Here is a 17,310-nt window from a genome sequence, read left to right on the forward strand (position 1 = left end):
CCCAAATTGCCATAAAGGGTTCGAATCTCTCATTTACACTGGAGTATAAACAACAGTGATATCAGTTCAGTCCATCGCAGCCCTCACGATAGAATGGCTGTTTTATTTGTCACTCACTATTTGCATCATCTATTTTATATCTACTTTCTCTGTGTTTGATTTGGATTTGGACGTCAATGTCGGACCTGTCGAAATCATGAACTCAGTGTTTCCCACACGTTGATATACCTGGGCGGGCCGCCCAGGTATATCAACGGCCGCCCAAGTATATTTCAGGACCCTTTTTTATTTTTTATTTTTTTTTATTTTTTTTATTTTTTTTACCCGTCCGCGGCGCGAGTACAACGCCATCTGCGATCGACAATGATCCCTGGATCTACGCCTCCTGTACAGTGCCTGTTCGCTCTGCGATCGATTAACTAGGGGACAATAATCCCCCCCTGTTCGCTCTGCGATCGATTAACTAGTCGGTGATCCCTCGCTCTACAGTAGGCTACACCTCCTGTATAGCCTGCTTGGAAGCCCCTGACTGCAGGCAGCAGTACCTCAATGAGCACAACGTGGGCGGGACCTCAACGTGGACGGAGCTTCACAGATGACGGGTTACATCCTGTTTGTCGTTCTGTCACTCATAGCGGCAGAGTACAATGGAGGTAAGTAGCTCTGACATCACAGAATCATCAATTCATTATATACATTATATTATATTATTAAAATTAATAATATAAGGATTTAGAGTAAATTAACTATTTGTGGTTTGTTTTTGTAAGTCAAGTCACACTACGGTTTAAAATGTGTTCATTTCAACTAAGTCTCACTTATTTGCTGTCAAATGTGAGCTGTCAGTCAGTACTATATGACGTGAATGTATACAGCTGGGTGGACGGGAGAAAGGACGCGCTCGTGTCAACGGGGGGGGGAGGGGCTTCGCGGGGGAGTTTCGCGGGTCGTTCTGTCACTCAGCGGCAGAGTACAATGGAGGTAAGCAGCCCTGACATTACACCGGAATCAGAATCGGCTATGGGGATCTAAAGTGTTGTATTGTGAATTGTGTAGCAATTATATATTATTATATAATTGTATATATTTATAATAGTTTCTGTTAGCCGGTAACTACTGTACTATGACCGGTAATTTATGCTGAAGACCAGCACATCTAAATCTCTCCGGTAAAATAATTTCTTAGCAGTTTGGTATTTATAATAACCTGTATTTTAATTCGACTTTGGTAGGTGCTTCGGAATATTTGAAAGAAAGTGGCAACTAAGGGTGTATTTAACGTAGTTTTCTCTTGGCTATGCCAGTTAGAAGGACACAGATTAGCTTTAGCTAAGACAGTGTTAATTGTCCCTGCATTTACTCCTCAGAGATGAGTATTCAAAACTACTTTAAGAGAATACGGCGTGAGGATGAGGATGAGAGACGAGGAAAGGAGAAGAGACCACAGGTAACTTAGCCAATGTTAGCATTCAACAGTGAGTTGCAATGCAGAGAGCAAACTAGAATCAAGCTTGTTTTCAATTCTAGCCGGTGGTCAGTGAATCTGCTGGCACAAACAGTCAGAGTACTGAGGGAGAGGCAGCAGGTCCCAGTGTGATAGGAGCAGCACCAGGTCCCAGTGTGGTAGCAGCAGGTGCAGGTGAACAAGCAGCACAGTTCCAAGCCATTCAAAGAGATAGACATAGTATAAATAGGAAGGAGAACTCTACCATTTAAATACAGTAATACCAATGCATTATTTTCAGATTCCAAGCATCGCCACTCAGGATGGAACCCTGACTGGCTCAAAATGCCACAGTTCAAGAATTGGCTCTACCTCACCCAGCATGGTATGAATGCCATTTGCAAGGTCATATTTGTAATAAAACTTGATTTTATTTTTTTAAATAATTAACACGTTTTTATTTTTTAAAAGGAATGTTTTGCCGAATCTGCAGGCAACACAAGCCTCCAGTTAAGAAAGGCCCCTTAAAACGGGCTTTCATCGAAATTGGTATTCTTGTTTTCCGCATGGATTATATGGACCGCCACATCTCCTCAGAGCCTCATCAGTATAGTCTGAAGCAGCAGGTCTCACTTGCATCAGGTAGATAATTTTTTCATGTATTGCTAATTTCTGCAACCTATCAACCATGTTTGGCTCATATAATGAATTATGTCTTTGCCCTTGGTCTAGGCTACTCAGTGATGCAGGCTTTTGAACCCACAGTAACCATGGAGCATGAGGCCGTCATAGGTGGTTTCAAATGCCTTTACTGGCTGGTAAAGAATGAGATTGCTCACCACACCAACTACCCTAAGCTTTTAAGTTTAGCTCAGCTTTTGGGTTGTGATTATTTCGAAAAGCTGAAGGTAAACCTAGTACAAATTGATGCTTGTGAAACTAAGAACTTTAATCAGCTAAATGTTAAATTATTTGATTTTGATTTTTTTTCTCAGGTGGATCAAAGAAACAATTATCAATCCCACAGGATAGTTGATGAAATGCTGGAGATCCTTGCTCAGATTGTAGAATTGCCTATTTTGCAAGATATAAGGTCCTCTAATGCAATCAGCCTAGAGGTGGATGAGACAACAGATGTATCTGTAAACCGCCAGCTGGATATCCATGTTAGGTGGGTATTTTTTAAAGGAATGATGTGCATTTAAATAAAGATGTAGGCCTAGTTAAACTTAATACTTATTATATGTGTGAAAACCTATTCATTTTATTTTAGACACCTTGATAAAGATGGTTCAACCACTTCCTTGATCTGGTCACTCTGGAAGATGGGAAAGCTGACAGTGTTGTTGCTGCCATCAAGACTGTCCTAGAGAAGAAGGAGCTCCCGGTAGACAGGCTCTATGGACTCGGGACAGACGGTGCAGCGGTGATGACGGGTATGGAGTTTATTGTTAAATATAATGGATTGTGTGACATTTTTATTGTCAGCTCACTGTTATTAAAGCAAACAACACTACATTTCATTCTTAAACCTAGGCCGTCTGAATGGAGTGGCAAAGCAGCTCACAGACAGTTACCCAAAGCTGGTTTCTGTAGCGTGTGCTGCTCACAGACTAGCAAAGACTCCTCAAATGCTGTAAAATATATGGCAAACTTCCGCAACCACCTGCAGGAACTGCACCTATTTTTTAGAAATAGTGCAAATAGGTCAGCCACCCTGAGATCTGCCGCTACCACTCTTGGTCTGAACGACCTGAAAGTAAAGGTGTGTTTTCACCAATTTTCATAATACTATTGTGGTGTCATATTATTTTATTTACTTACCAGTTTTTCTACTTGTTGTTAGGAGGTGAAAGATACAAGGTGGTTATCGCAGCACCTAGCTGTTCAAAACCTTCAGAGGAACCTTCCTGCTATGCTGGCTGCTCTGGCAGAAGAAGCAAGCTCAAGGAAGTGCCCAGTGGCCAAAGGTTTATACACCTTCTGTGCCACATATCGCTTTGTGGCTGCCCTCTACCTTCAGGCAGATGTGCTGCCCCATATAGCGATGCTTTCCAAGGTCTTTCAGAGGGCTGATGTGAACTTTCTCCACATAAAGGAGCAGGTAGATTACAAAGACATGCATTTGATGCTCCCAGTTATTTGCATTATATCCATCCTATTATATTGTTGTATGTTTCCACATTTAGGTGCCAGTCACCCTTCTTACTCTGGGAGAATTGAAGCAAGACCCCTCTCCCGGGAACGTTCCTTGCTCGGCTAGACCAAGACCTGGACAACCCAGATGGACTTGGGGCCTTCAGCATTGCAGGAGAGGAGGAGAGGATCAGGAGGGGACACGGAGTTCTGGAGCGCCCTCGAGAAGAGATGTGGGCCAGATTTGTCAGAGATGTAAATACATCCTTCTTACATTTTATTTCAATATTTTTTTTCCTTGAACTGAAAACTTTATAATATTATCATTCCAGGTCCTCAAACCTTACATCTCTAGCCTGGAGAGCAACATGGAGAGGAGGTTCCAGGATATTGAAGTGCTGGCCTTCAGTGTCCTGGGTCCAAAGGCAGTCGCCTTAAATGATGAAGTCACTAACATTTCAATGTTGCAGACTCTCACAAAAATTCATCCCAGGGCAGGAGGACACTGTTATACAAGAGTGGACCTCCTACAAGCAGCATGTTCACGTTGGAACATTTAAGGTAAAATTACCTGAATTAATATATGAACTGAATTGATTTCTGTCTAATCTGTCTTGACTGTTAGAATTGCTTGTTTTGACATCTGTAAATGTTTCAATTATACTGTATGCTCATTTGCCCTGCCTTGGATAATTTCTGAAGGACAAAACACAAGCTGAGGTAATGCAGCTCCTGGCGAGTGAGAAGGATGAATGGGCAGAGATTTACCCAAACCTCTGCCTTTTAGCTTCAGCTGGGCTGGTCATCCCAGTCTCCAGTGTCAACTGCGAGAGGGATTTTTCCACAATGAACAGGGTAAGTGTTTTGCATTTCATTTTTGTATAGTTCATTTAAAAGAAACTGTCTGTTTTACAGGTGAAACTGTCTGTTTTACAGGTGAAACTGTCTGTTTTACAGGTGAAAACTGACCTGAGAAACAGGCTGAAAGGGGAGCACCTGGCTGCATGTCTGCGGATAGCAGTAAATGGACCAGCACCAGAGGCGTTCCCATACTCAGAGGCGTTGGAGCTGTTCTTCACCAAACCCAGAAGGATTAAGTGCTCTGACAAACAGTGCCATCTTTGTCAATAATGAAAATGTTGGTCAACTCAAATATTGTCATATGTCAATATTAAGATAATTGTTCTAACATCCCGTGATATATTATTTTACTCGTATTGCTCAGCCTTAGTGTTAAGTCTTATTATTATTTCACATTGGTTTAACATAGTGCATATTCCAGAACATATTTGTGTAAATAAACACCACCTAATATAATAACTATAAACTAATATAGACTATACATAAAGAACAAAAAAGTGGGCGGGTTAATGTGGCCCCGGGTCCAGTTCAGGTTCAATATATTTCACTAGTCACATTACGAAAGGAAAACAACTGATGATCAAACATGTTAACATAAATAAACATGTTAATACAAACGTTTTTGTTGATTGTCACATGTTGTTGCACGCCACCACCCCCCCAGGTATATTTCAAATCTGTGGGAAACACTGGAACTTGAGTAATTCACACGCAAATGGTCATTTAAAAAGGGTGAAAGTCCGATGATTCCTTTTAATCTGAGAAAGGCTCTCTGGTGCATCCAAACAAGCAAACAAAATCACAGCTACTAAATTATTTTGGTAACAGGGAGGATCAGAAAATAACTAATTGTAACCAATTATTTAACATCCATCCATACAGAACATATTCAGAGGTTTTCAGAAATATTAGGAAGTTCAGAAATGAGAAATTGTGACATTCTGTGGCCTTCAACATGGCCGTCACATAGGGAGCCCCAGAAGATGAAGCTATTTAGTGACCTTACAAACTACTCGCCATTAAGAAGTAATTACCGTTTGTATTGTATGAAACATAACTTTTACTTTAAAAAAAAAGAAGTGCAAAGTGGTCCTGGGTAGTTTTTTGAGAAATACCCAGCAGACACAAAATGCGAGAGTATCCAAACATCCTGTCCATAGGACAAGATGTCCATAATCCGGCTCCTTGCAGTTGACTACTGATCAACATAGCAGATGGTTTCTCCACGTGCTACACATTAAGAACAGGGTGTTCTGGGGGCATGCGTCTCCAATGGCCCTCATCCCCAAGCGTGTATTGGGGAAAGGATATTCCAGGAAGAAGTGTATGTGTACAAGAGGCCACATGAATTATTGCCCAGTAGGAACCCATTTAGTCTGAAAATACATCAAGAAACAGACAGATCTGAGATCTGGTGATGGGTGTTGCTGTGGTTACCGGTGACAAGATGCTTTGCTTTTTTGCAGAGAGGCCACCCTGCAGTCGCGGGCCTACTGTGCAAATGTAATGGTGTGATTGAAATGAAAAAGGAGGCCACATTTTCTTTTGTCCCCGTGTCTGAATGCAACCTAAGATAAAAGGCAAAAAATCATAAAAAAGAAGAAGAAGAATTGTAAGAAACAAACACTCACCAGTTCACCAAAATGCTTCATGGCGTACTCCAGAACCCCAGATGCGGCTTCTGGCTGCTGTAGTTTATTGTTGATGCTGCAAGATGAAAGAAAAGAAAAAACAAGCTTTTGAAGTATTCAATACGTGGACAATGGATATAGATCCCTGTACTATTGTTATTACAAAAAGGACATTTGTTTAATAGTTCAAAAATGGTTTTCAGGATTTTCACATCCTTGCGAGTGATTCCACAGGTTGGTAATCAAGTAGATGTCCAACTGTCAAGAAGTCCTTAACGCCCCAGTGTGTAATGTAATTGCCGTGCCGAGAAATCAGTGTCAAGGTCAAATTCATAGTTGACCTTGACACTGTTCGTTTTTTCATATCAACCGTCCAAGCGCCAACCAGCCAGTAGGAGTCAGGGGTGCAAAGACCAGCTTGTGATCCTTCACCGGCTTCCCCCCCACAAACACGGCAAACTGAGATCAGTTAGTAGACTGCAGAACAAAGCCACTGGAACCACAACCTGCCGTAACATTGAACCTAAGGGATGTTCAATGTCCAGGGACACAGAGAAGTGTGTCCCTGAAGCAGCAATCGGCCTTCGAAGAAAGAAATCCACCCAACAATCCGGACTAAGAAGTCTGCTTCAAAGCGTTCCGGCAACGGTAGAATAAGCGTCTCCTCTTTCAGCGAGGTGCTTATTGCGGAAATGAAACGCACCTTCGGACACGCGTCACGTTTGCTTCACAAATAGTGGTTTGTCGGTCAGGACACCACAATTGCCGTTTGTACACACACACCCTCCGCTCACCCGCAACACCGCCACATCTGGAAACACTCAAATGAACGGCGAGTCTATTATATTTCCTCAACTGAGAAAAAGCCCTTGTGCAGCCACGGCAAATACATCTGTAAAATGTGGTTTGAGAAGAGGAGGCTGGTATGCAGTGGAGTTCCTGAGGACAGCAGGGGAAAGCTGACGAAGGATACGTGAGTCCGTGTGTCAGAAACCTGGTTTGACGTCGGGTAAAAGGCCGAGAAATGTGATGAAACGGCACAGCGAGAGGTCAGAGGTCATGAGAAAAAAAGCCCGGGGAGCGCTGCTGGTGCCGGCTCGCACGGCGACAGGTAATTTAACAAAACAAATCACGACGGGAGCCGTCTTGTACCTAGTTGGAAACAGAAGACGGTCTGACCACTCGCTGACTTCAGGGACTCGATGCTCCGAGCCGCCGGTCATGTGCCAAAGACTTTTCTCGAGACATTGGCTCCTGGTGCTGATTTAGTTGCCAGAGTACCGACGGACACAGGCTGCTGATACCAAATCCAATACCAGTGCTGTTTTTACGTCTACAAGTTAGTGGAATTCGAGTCTACATAACGCCATTTGTAATACTTCTGTTTCATGGAATTTTGAAGTTTCACAAAATCTGCATATAAAGCTGAAAAAATAAATAGATACAGAGCTAGAAAGTGACTCTTCAGTCCGACTGCTACAAGGTTACTCCGGGCTCTCCCAGTCGCGCTGACAGAGGCCACCACGTGACGGGTTTGGTTCGGCCACACTGCGTCGCCCGGTCTCCATGCCAAACCGAGGCAAAAACAGGAAGGGCTTCGTCATGAGAATTCATCTCACTGATGGATTCACAGAGCATCCAAAAAGTCCAAGTGTTCACACGGCAATGGTCCAATTGCCAAGATGCCTTCGAACAATAAACCGGTGCAGCTTTCAGCCACGTGAAGTAGCTCCAATCGTGTATGTACATTACACAAATGTGCTGTGACAATAGTGGGGCCCTGCGTCTCGTCAGCCTTTCTTTTTCTTTTATATTGAATGAGCGTGCCTCGTGGATTGACCTGCCAGTAGCTCTCAGCCCTCATCCTTTAGCAATTAAGTGCTAATTACGGCACCACCGGGCCGCTCGCCATAAATATTAAAGTCATTGGCCAGTAACAAAAAAAGTAGAGCTCTGATGAAGTGAAACTAAAGTGGCCATTAAAAACGGCTACAATCGTACTCTCGTGAGTCTCGTACGCTCTCTCGGCAACTAATTAGACGACTATCCCACGGCCTCCGCTAAACGCACCTACTCATCCGGTATGCTTTGAATAACGCTGACGATGACGCGCGGCGGGCGGGGGGGGGGGGGGGGGGGGTGAGCTGTGTGTACTTAGTCATTTCCACTTGGACCAACAAATTACTACCTGTTGTCAGATAATCAGCTCGGCACCAAATGAACAAAGCGCTGCCGAGACCTCCGCGTCCCGCGGTCTGCTAAGGCTGCCCAGATGTGGCTTCATCCGAGGAGACGAATCAGAACGAGGGCTTTTCTCTCCTGCGGACCCTGGAGATTTCATTGTCCCTCCGCTGAAGCCATCTGGCTGCCAGCTCCGAGCACACGGAGTCTAACCACAACCAGATGACGAGGCTCACGTAATGTCCTCAAGCAGAAGCTCCATCAAACTATTAGCGAGCATCAAACTTCCTTGCGACCCGCTTTCGAGCCTCGCGCTCTCTTTCGTGCGGGGGCCGCGAGTCGCACCTCCGGAAAACCGGAACTCTCGTCAGATTCGCCCGTGAGAGAGCTCGAGTTTCAGTTCCGTCAACCCCCGAAAACCGGCGTATCAAATCATGCCATGAAATGTAGACTACGGGCTGTGTACCCTGAATTAGATTTCTCTGAGGTTGACGTCTAAACCCCGACTGGGGGTTAGCATACTTTCAACTGTTGGCATACTTTGCTGCAGAAGTTTGGGAAGGTGGATCCCCGATACCAGTTTGTACATGCTATGAAAACCATCGAAAGAGAATATATTCTACGGGACGTGTGCCGCCATTTGGCCGAATACAGAAAGAACAGTGAGTCTTTCAGCTTGCTTTATGAGTGCACATTTTTTATATTTATTGCCGCCTCTATTACGAAAACAGAGCGCCGCACCATTGCTATTCAAACCTCTCTGACCTGGGGAGGAAGAAAAACAATCACCTCACACAGACTCCTCCCTTGTATTTGGCTTTTTAAACTATCAAACATTTACAGCGACGGCATACGAGTTGGGCATATTATTTTTTTAATGAGAAATGTCGACAGAGTCTTTCAGATGGGTCGAGGTGTGCTGTTGGATTTTTCAACGCTGAGAGAGAAACAAATCTCTCGCGCTCTACTCAAGTAACGCAAAAGATTTATCACACCCAAATCTCTAAACCAGCATGTGTGCGTCGGATTACCTTTGGAGAGCAAGCACCGGCAGGGAGTACAAATGTATATTTTCTTTTTCTATGTTAACCTCTTGACACAAAATCCCCTCTACTCCATTAAAATAATCCATAACCCCATCTCGACTATTCTCAAGTACCTTGGCGTCTTCACTAAGCGGAGGGAGCGTGATCTCTGAGGGGAAATGCAGATATTTCCCCTCGGAGAGGGTTAGATGTCCATGGATCTCACAGAGAGGAAAGATGGAGCATCACTACTGGACTTAATCTAACCCAAACAGGAGATATCCACTTGATCTTTACTTTGCTTGCCAAGTGCTGACTTGTTCCATTCCTTCGTGTTGAACAAACTGATGTCAAAATGAGATTGGCGATCGAAAAACAAGCTTCCAAGTAAAAGCTGAATCGAGGCCCATTGACTGGGTTCACTTTGGGGTGTTTTTTTACTCTACATTCGGGTATTTCTGAATATCATCTTATATATTAATGGAAATCGACTACTATGTAATGGAAGTGCATCGGTTCCCCACTGAAGATACGTCGACTGAAACTCTTTGGCTGCACAGAGATATTGCATTCACAAAGCAGAGTTCAACCTGATGTCGTAAAAAAATAACGGCTCACAAACGTAGACCACATGTGACTCTGGAAAACGTGTATGTGAGGACACGGTGGTTGGGATTGCGATGACGGAAGCTAGTCGAGTTGGACGAGAAGTGACTTGTTACTTTGCGGGAGAGAAAAAGCTGCCCACACACACACACACACAATAGTAATAAAGTATGTGGTTCAGGCTCTGACTCTGTTGAAGCCTCCTGGAGGCATGAACTCTGGACACGTCAGGGAGCCCAAGGCCCTGCGTGTGACGAAGGCCTGCCCAGGCGGCACAGCAGACGATTAGCTGGTTCCTTCGCAGCGGCGGACCTTTCACACCGCCGAGCCCGACGCTCGCTCCACTGCGGGAGGAGTAACACGAGCTGTCCGACACTTCTGTCCACTCGGTGCCGAAAAAGGAGCCGTTCAGCCCAAATGCAATCAACAACATTGAACTCGACTGTCTGGCACCTCGGGGCGGGGGGGGGGGCTCGTCCGAGCAGACAACAGATGTGAGAAACACCCCCCCCCCCCCCCCCCAAGAGGCATTTGGGGCATGAGAAGATCATTTTGGGAAATTCAAAAAAAAAAAAGGGGGAAAAAACATCCACTCTGAGATGACGTCGTGTTTACGAGAACACAGAAAAGAGAGCTGGGAGAACCCGTCTCTCTTTTCTTTTTACAAAACAATTAGTTTTATTCTGGTTAACAGGTGACGCAAGAATGAAAAGCAAATCCTCAAATACCGAAACACAGATGCAGACCGACAGCAGCTATGAAGAAATAGAATAAATGAAGCACTTGAATCCTGCATGCTTGTTGATATATTGGAGCTTTGAGGCAAGTGACATTTTCTAATTTAAAATGAACACTGCTCATTACATTTACGCAAGATTAATGGTCTTAAAAAAAACACACACACAACATAGCAGTTTAAGGTTCACCATCACGGTGTGAAATAAAGTTTTACTGACGATCGTTCAGTAAAATATGCGTTCAGGACGTCAGCATTCGGGCATTTCTCGTCGCCCATTTCTGATGATGTCACAACGTGGACAACCAATCCGTGCCGACGGCCGACAAACGAGGGTTTTAATCCGTTACATTACGATGCGTTCAGGCTCTGTTCGGTGAAAAATGTGTATCGGGAGGAGGTCAATTCTGACATTATCAGGATGTCTTCACATGTAATCTTGTAAAATGTAATCTTTATGAGATACTTGAATACAACAACATAAAATAGATATTAGAGATGAATTGTGAGCCGTTTACACCAACTTTAATCATTTTATAATACATCATTAGATTAGTGTAATCCATAAAAATACAATCTTTTATTTCCGTACCATTTTATGAAGAACAAAAACTACTATAAATGATCATGGCAAAGTATAACATTTAGAACTGTTGATGGTTCACACCGACTTCAGAGCGGTTGAAATGATTTTTGGGATGGCTGGAGCCTTGGAGACCAGCTGCTACAATCTATCAACCAAGGGATCTGGATCTGCCAATATGGATCAGCAATGATTGACAACTGGCGTCGGCGGCGGCCCAAAAAACTCAACCAGGGATCTCTAAAAGTTATATTTGTTTCATCTCTTTGGTGCTGTTCCGATCCGTGATCCGAGCCGATCCGTGAGTTGTATGATTCGTCGCACCGCTAATATTAAGACAGCCCATTCCCGAATACCGTATTTTTTGCACTATAGGGCGCACTTAAAAGCCTTTAATTTTCTCAAAAAACGACAGTGCGCCTTATAATACGAAGCGCCGTATATATGGATTAATTCTGGTTTTGCTTACTGACCTCTAAGCGATTTTGTGTGGTACAAGGCGCTCACGGCGCTAAGTCAAAATGTTTTAGTACGACTTTGGTAAACTACAAAGCCGCACCGCTTGCAGCATTACGGCTACCGTAGCCAGGAGCGTCGCGGAGTAATACAGTCTCTATTCGACTGAAGGCAACAGCGTTAGCCCCGGACATGAATATCAATGACTTTCGAGGCGGTCCTTCTTGGTGCTTTCGTTTTATGAAAAGACGTAATCTCTCTATCCGCACACGAACTACCGTCTCGCAGCAACTGCCAAAAGATTACGAAGAAAAGTTGTTTTTTTCCACTTAATGCGCCTTATAGTCCGGTGCGCTTTATATATGAAAAAAGATCGAAAATAGACCATTCATTGACAGTGCGCCTTATAATCTAGTGCGCCCTATAGTGCAAAAAATACGGTAATACTCTTCTTCTTTGGGGGAAATGGTTTGCTTCAAGAGACCCTCCTTTGTTCACTGGAACGTCAGTGAGCAATATAGCATGAACAAGCGTTGTTTTCCTTCTCCGTCCGGAAAATAAACCAACAATCCCACTCAGTCACGGGCAATTAGAAAATGATTGACATTAATGGGCCCAGAAAAATTCCTATTTTTTCAGCTGGATATTCTGTTTAGCAGCATGAGGATGAGTTACGAAGGCGGGGAAGGCAGATCTATTCCTCTAACCCCTGTCAAACAAATCAACATCACTTTACCCAAGGCAGATACAATTAAACATTTGCGGGAAGAAAAAAGAAATCAAAAGGACATAAAAACAAATCAAGTAATTAACGTAGAAAGTGAAAGAAGAATAGTGGACAACACACAGTAAGGAACAAAATAGCACACCTTTGGCTGTATTGATTCGATAACTCATTTGTACCAATGGATAGGGACATCCTCCATTGTACCATCATCAAAGCGTTTGCTTTGATGGATGCTTTTGACGTAGCCAACGCTCCGAAAACAAGACCACACAGTATCCGAACGGAGCGAGAATCTCAAAAACGTGGAATACCTGAACGCAACATAAATCTTCCGGGCACATCTGCTATGGAAAATAACGAGCGGCTCGTTGTCATCATGGGATGCGGGTCGCGACCCCTGCGTGCCTTGAGCAACGGCAGTACATCACCGCTGTGAGATAAGCAGGGGGGGGCAGCCAGGAAGAGGTTACCTCAGCCGCTTCCACATTGCCCCGGGATGAAGCGGGGTTGAACTACTCATCTCTGACACCCACTCTCTGACTGGCCCTTTGTCTCTCATGTCTCTGAAAATGTTTGTTTTTTCGAGACAAGAAGGTGGTTGTTTCATGGCCGAGCAGATGCCGCCGCATGGGGAAACACTTAGTATCTCTTGACTTGGAAACTACTTCCTCCAAATGACCGAAATCAGCTCTCTCTGTGAAGCTTATCCTAAAAGCTTAGTGCTTTTGGAGTGGAGCGCTGGACATAGGATGAGGGCAAATGAGACATTATTATTTGACTTATCTACCAGGGGTGATGCAAATCATGAACATTGAAAGAAAAAAAACATCTCTGTTGAAATAGTACGCAGAGGGAGGAGAAACGGTCAATCGTCCATCGCATCATTTCCAGACATTTTTCTGTTTCTCCTCAAGGAAGCTAGGCGTGTTAGGGGGCCACGGAGAAACCATTCGACCCGCGTTCACGCCACGCTAACCGCCGCATTGGGACGCCACTGCAGAACGCGTTTCCTGGGCTCACCTTCGGGTCAAGAGGCCAACAGAACCAGGTGTCCCCAGTGGCGTTTTTAAATGTTTTGTTTCTGGCGTTCTGCTGTAAAGTGATTCATGCGAGAAGTCATCGCCGTCAACAACGGGGTCGTGTGTGCAGTTGTCTCATTTAAACTAAAAAGGATTCATAATAATAATAATCCATTTAATTTATATAGGGCTTTTTAAGGTACTCAAAGACACTTTATATGTTACATTCATACACCGTAGACACGGCTACAGGGAGCAATTTAGGGTTAAGTCAGTGTCTTGCTCAAGGACACATCAACTAGGGCGGGACACATCAATTTGAAGTACTTGCTAACCACAGTCGCCCCCAAAAATGATTACATCAGTCACGAAAGCAGAAGAACACCAGCAAGCATCTATATATTCACTCTGTATGCTTCGAGTGGGTCCATTGTTTTTTTAATTCATAGACCTCACCGTTATTTTTCGAATTTCTAATCACTTTAATTACCTTCGCATTGAAAATGCGGAAGGTTATGTTTTGATCGCCGTGTATTTATTTATTTGTATGCGTGTTACTCGCATAACTCAAAAAGTATTAAACCGAATCGCATGAAATTTGGCGGGATGATTGGTTATTATCCGGGGACCATTTGATTAGATTTTGGGATCGATCGGGTCAAAGGTCAAGGTCATGAAAAGGTCAAAATCTTCTTTTTACCATAGTCAATGTCAATTTCTTTACAATTGGCATGCAACTAATGCCAACATGTTCATAATTCAATGCCCAATCTTGTGATATGCGAAGGTATGCGCTCTACCGAGTGCCCGTTCTCGTTGATGATTAAATGCTGAGATCCCTCTCATACCAACACAGCAAAAGAAGAAAAAAAAGAAAACCCCCACAAAGACAATGAAATCCCCCGAGTGGTTACACAAGTGGTTTTGGTTTGCTGTCCCGTGACGCGGTAACCTTTTACATCCCAGTGTGACGAACCGTGACGCCGGGATGAACCGGCTATTCTTCCAGCTTATTCTTCCCCCTCCAGTACGCCGTGTCCCGGGCCCACCGGTTCGGGGCGTGGCCAGCCGGACGGCAGCGAGACAACGGACCTGCCACCTGGTAGCCATCTCCAGCCTCAGCCATCAGACCTCTCCGCGGCCTGCCGGCGCACCGGAGTCTGAGCGGGAGATCCCGGCGCATACTGCCTCCTGCATTTCGGGGAATGTGGAACAGTTTACTTCTGGTCCCGTACGTGACCAGGTTTCACCGAGGTTGCAGATCGCTATCCGTTGTATTGTTTCCGTGGCAACTCGGCTACTTGTGTGCCTCGTGTGTCTCGATATCCATCTCATGGTGATTTCATAAAGGCTTGAGGGGAGGGGGTGCTAATAATTAAACTAGTCTGAGTAAATAACCACCAACAGCCGATTGACTACTAAATCATACGTTCAGAAACGACACGGTCAAATAAAAAAAAAACTATCTTCCCACGATAGATTTGGTTCATCTTCACGTAGGCCGCGTTAATTATTGATTTACAAATCAGGCGCAAGCACTTTCAATGGAAATATAATGCATTCGATAAGCCAACCCCCGAAACAGTTTGGAGAACTCAAACTGAGGAGCTTTTGTGCCGACAGGTGGAAGAGGTTACTTTTAATAAAGATTATGTAATGCAATGTTTTGAGATAGAAGCGCTAGGAATCCACTGGCTCACGCTCTCACCTCCAGCCTTTCCTGTAATTGAACCCATGAGCGCTGCGCTGACAGCTTTGGCCCCGGCGGCCACTGTCTGATTACAAAACGTTTTTCCAGTGTATTTAGGGACACCTTAAGGGTCGGGGAGAACGTTCTGATTAAAAAAACACACACACACACACACAAAAAACCCTGTTTGTTTTGCCAGCCCGCACTTATCAAAGATAGACGACGGGCCGCAATTAGCACAGCAGGGAGTCCGGCGTGTCGCAGAGGGTGAAGGAAAGAATCTGTTCAATGAAATGTGCGGCTTTCCACAGGAAGTCGTATAAAGAAAGGGGGGCTTTGGTTGGAATTTGAATGCCTCTAATGTTAAGTGGAGCCGTGCATTCTTCACACGGAGCCTGGTGAGACATAGTTAGAGGGCGACTGCTGTTTAAAGAAGCTGTTTTGGGGGAGGGAGAGGGGGGGGGAACAGCGTGACACTAAACATATAAAACAGCATCTGAATGACAGAGTCCAGGACCCGAAGGAAAGGGATGCGGCTGGAATGCGTCGCTGGAGAGAGAGAGAGAGAGAGAGAGAGAGAGAGAGAGGTGACTCACAGAGCACTGAGAGCAGAGAGAGAGAGAGAGAACTCCAGGTAGGCCAAACTATCCACCGTCCCCCCCCCCCCCCCCCCCCCACAAAGGAAGAGGGGTTAAGACTTAAAAAAGGCAGGTCACCATCAAACCACATCGCTAATGTCACGTTACTAGTTAGAAACAGACCAACTGGGGGAATATTAACTAATGATGAAGAAAAAAAGATAAAGAAAACTGTAAAAGGGACGAGCAAACCTTCTGCTGTCTCATTGTTGGCAGCGGAGTTGGAACTAGTGATGCGATTGTGCCTTAATTATTTGTATCATATCGTAGCAACGATACTAATCCCAACTCAATGACCTTGCTCTCTGTGTACCTCTCGGGTATCAATTTATACCATTTAACGGAAAGGTGAGATCGGGATTCGTGGCATTTGCGGCCGGTTGGGTTTCTCGGGGCGGCTGACCGTGACATCATGGAGAGTTGTTGTTATGTTTCTGACAAATGTGGGTAATCTAGAAGAGGATCACGAGGATCGAACCGGAGAGCAGAATTGGACCGGCAATTAAAGTCATCGCCGCAAACTAAACATGAATGCTATTATGTCTGCATGAAAACAACAAACGGATTATTACTCCCATATGCGTCCCACAAATCAAACAAATGCAGGAAACTAAAAGCAAATGTCAACATGAAAAAAAAATGAAGAAGAAAAAGAGTTAATGGAAAATTGCAAAGCGGTGACCAGCTGTAAGAAAGAAAAAAATAGTTAAATTAAATAGTAGCAAGTAACATTCGAGGAGCCAAGTAGCCGGAAAAAGACGAGTTGTACACATCCAAACGTTGAACATCAAAGCAAAAACAGACCATGTCGTAATTATGTCATATTTTTGGAATGTGTGCTCCGAAAACTGCGTTTGGTGAAGAAGCAACGCTGATGCTGTGCAGAACAATCAGATCTCCACATTTGTTTGCCCGGCCAATGGGGTGAAAAGCGAAGGTGGGGGGGAGGGGTCACCTGCCAAACATGTGGCAAGAATGTGCGTTGCATCCTCCGTACTCACGAGATATGGAGACACACAAAAAAACGTGACTTTTGGAGGCTTCGTTGGAGTTCCGATACTCAGGAGTTCCACTTTTCTTCTTTCGAAAGGGAGAAGCCATGCACGTCAAGAGAATAGTGACGGGAATGTCCCGGTGCAGCCGTGTCTCAGTTACTGTTACGCACTTCACCCCACAATGTATGCACACTCCGGCACTTTGTCATGGCAGTTCATCTATATTGCGTGGCAGTGATCTCACATAGCAGAGTACCATAAAAGTCATGTCTCAATGCAGAAGGGCATAGAGCCCCCCCCCCCTAAGCCCGCCTTTGGCCGAATCTCCAAAGGCATCTTCTCTAAATCGGCAGGGCTGGCAGCTCCTCGGGTGGGGGGGGGGGGGGGCTGGGATAAGATAGAAATTCCAGAGAATGGAGATTCAAGAAGGCCTCTCTGATGTCTGACATTACAAAGGTGCTATATTCACAGCCCCGGCCAGGGATGGCTTACTAGAATATGGTTTTTTTAAAGGCGATGGTGAGCCAGGAGCAGGAATCTTACCATTGAGCCAGACCAAAAAACAAAAAAATACACACCGCA

At 44.6% G+C, this 17,310-nt stretch overlaps 1 protein-coding gene and 3 long non-coding RNA genes across 6 annotated transcripts in view; 3 read left to right on the forward strand and 1 right to left on the reverse strand.

Moving 5' to 3' along the window:
* Positions 1–17,310, reverse strand: part of mtor (mechanistic target of rapamycin kinase) — a 92,703-nt gene that overhangs the window by 35,769 nt on the left and 39,624 nt on the right. For all 3 annotated transcript variants that reach the window (XM_056421939.1, XM_056421940.1, XM_056421938.1), the window contains exon 29: positions 6,073–6,148. In XM_056421939.1, coding sequence (XP_056277914.1) covers positions 6,073–6,148 — 76 coding nt within the window. The remainder of the gene's footprint in view (positions 1–6,072; positions 6,149–17,310) is intronic.
* Positions 1,306–3,063, forward strand: LOC130198880 (uncharacterized). Its single transcript, XR_008832705.1, has 3 exons — positions 1,306–1,447; positions 1,528–1,558; positions 3,007–3,063. It is a non-coding gene; the product is annotated as an uncharacterized LOC130198880 (long non-coding RNA).
* LOC130198879 (uncharacterized) lies at positions 3,067–3,659 on the forward strand. The gene is made up of 3 exons (XR_008832704.1): positions 3,067–3,209; positions 3,291–3,548; positions 3,634–3,659. It is a non-coding gene; the product is annotated as an uncharacterized LOC130198879 (long non-coding RNA).
* LOC130198878 (uncharacterized) lies at positions 4,059–4,983 on the forward strand. Its single transcript, XR_008832703.1, has 3 exons — positions 4,059–4,141; positions 4,283–4,435; positions 4,538–4,983. It is a non-coding gene; the product is annotated as an uncharacterized LOC130198878 (long non-coding RNA).

This window comes from Pseudoliparis swirei, chromosome 9 (assembly GCF_029220125.1).
Source record: "Pseudoliparis swirei isolate HS2019 ecotype Mariana Trench chromosome 9, NWPU_hadal_v1, whole genome shotgun sequence".
Classification (NCBI taxonomy): domain Eukaryota; kingdom Metazoa; phylum Chordata; class Actinopteri; order Perciformes; family Liparidae; genus Pseudoliparis; species Pseudoliparis swirei.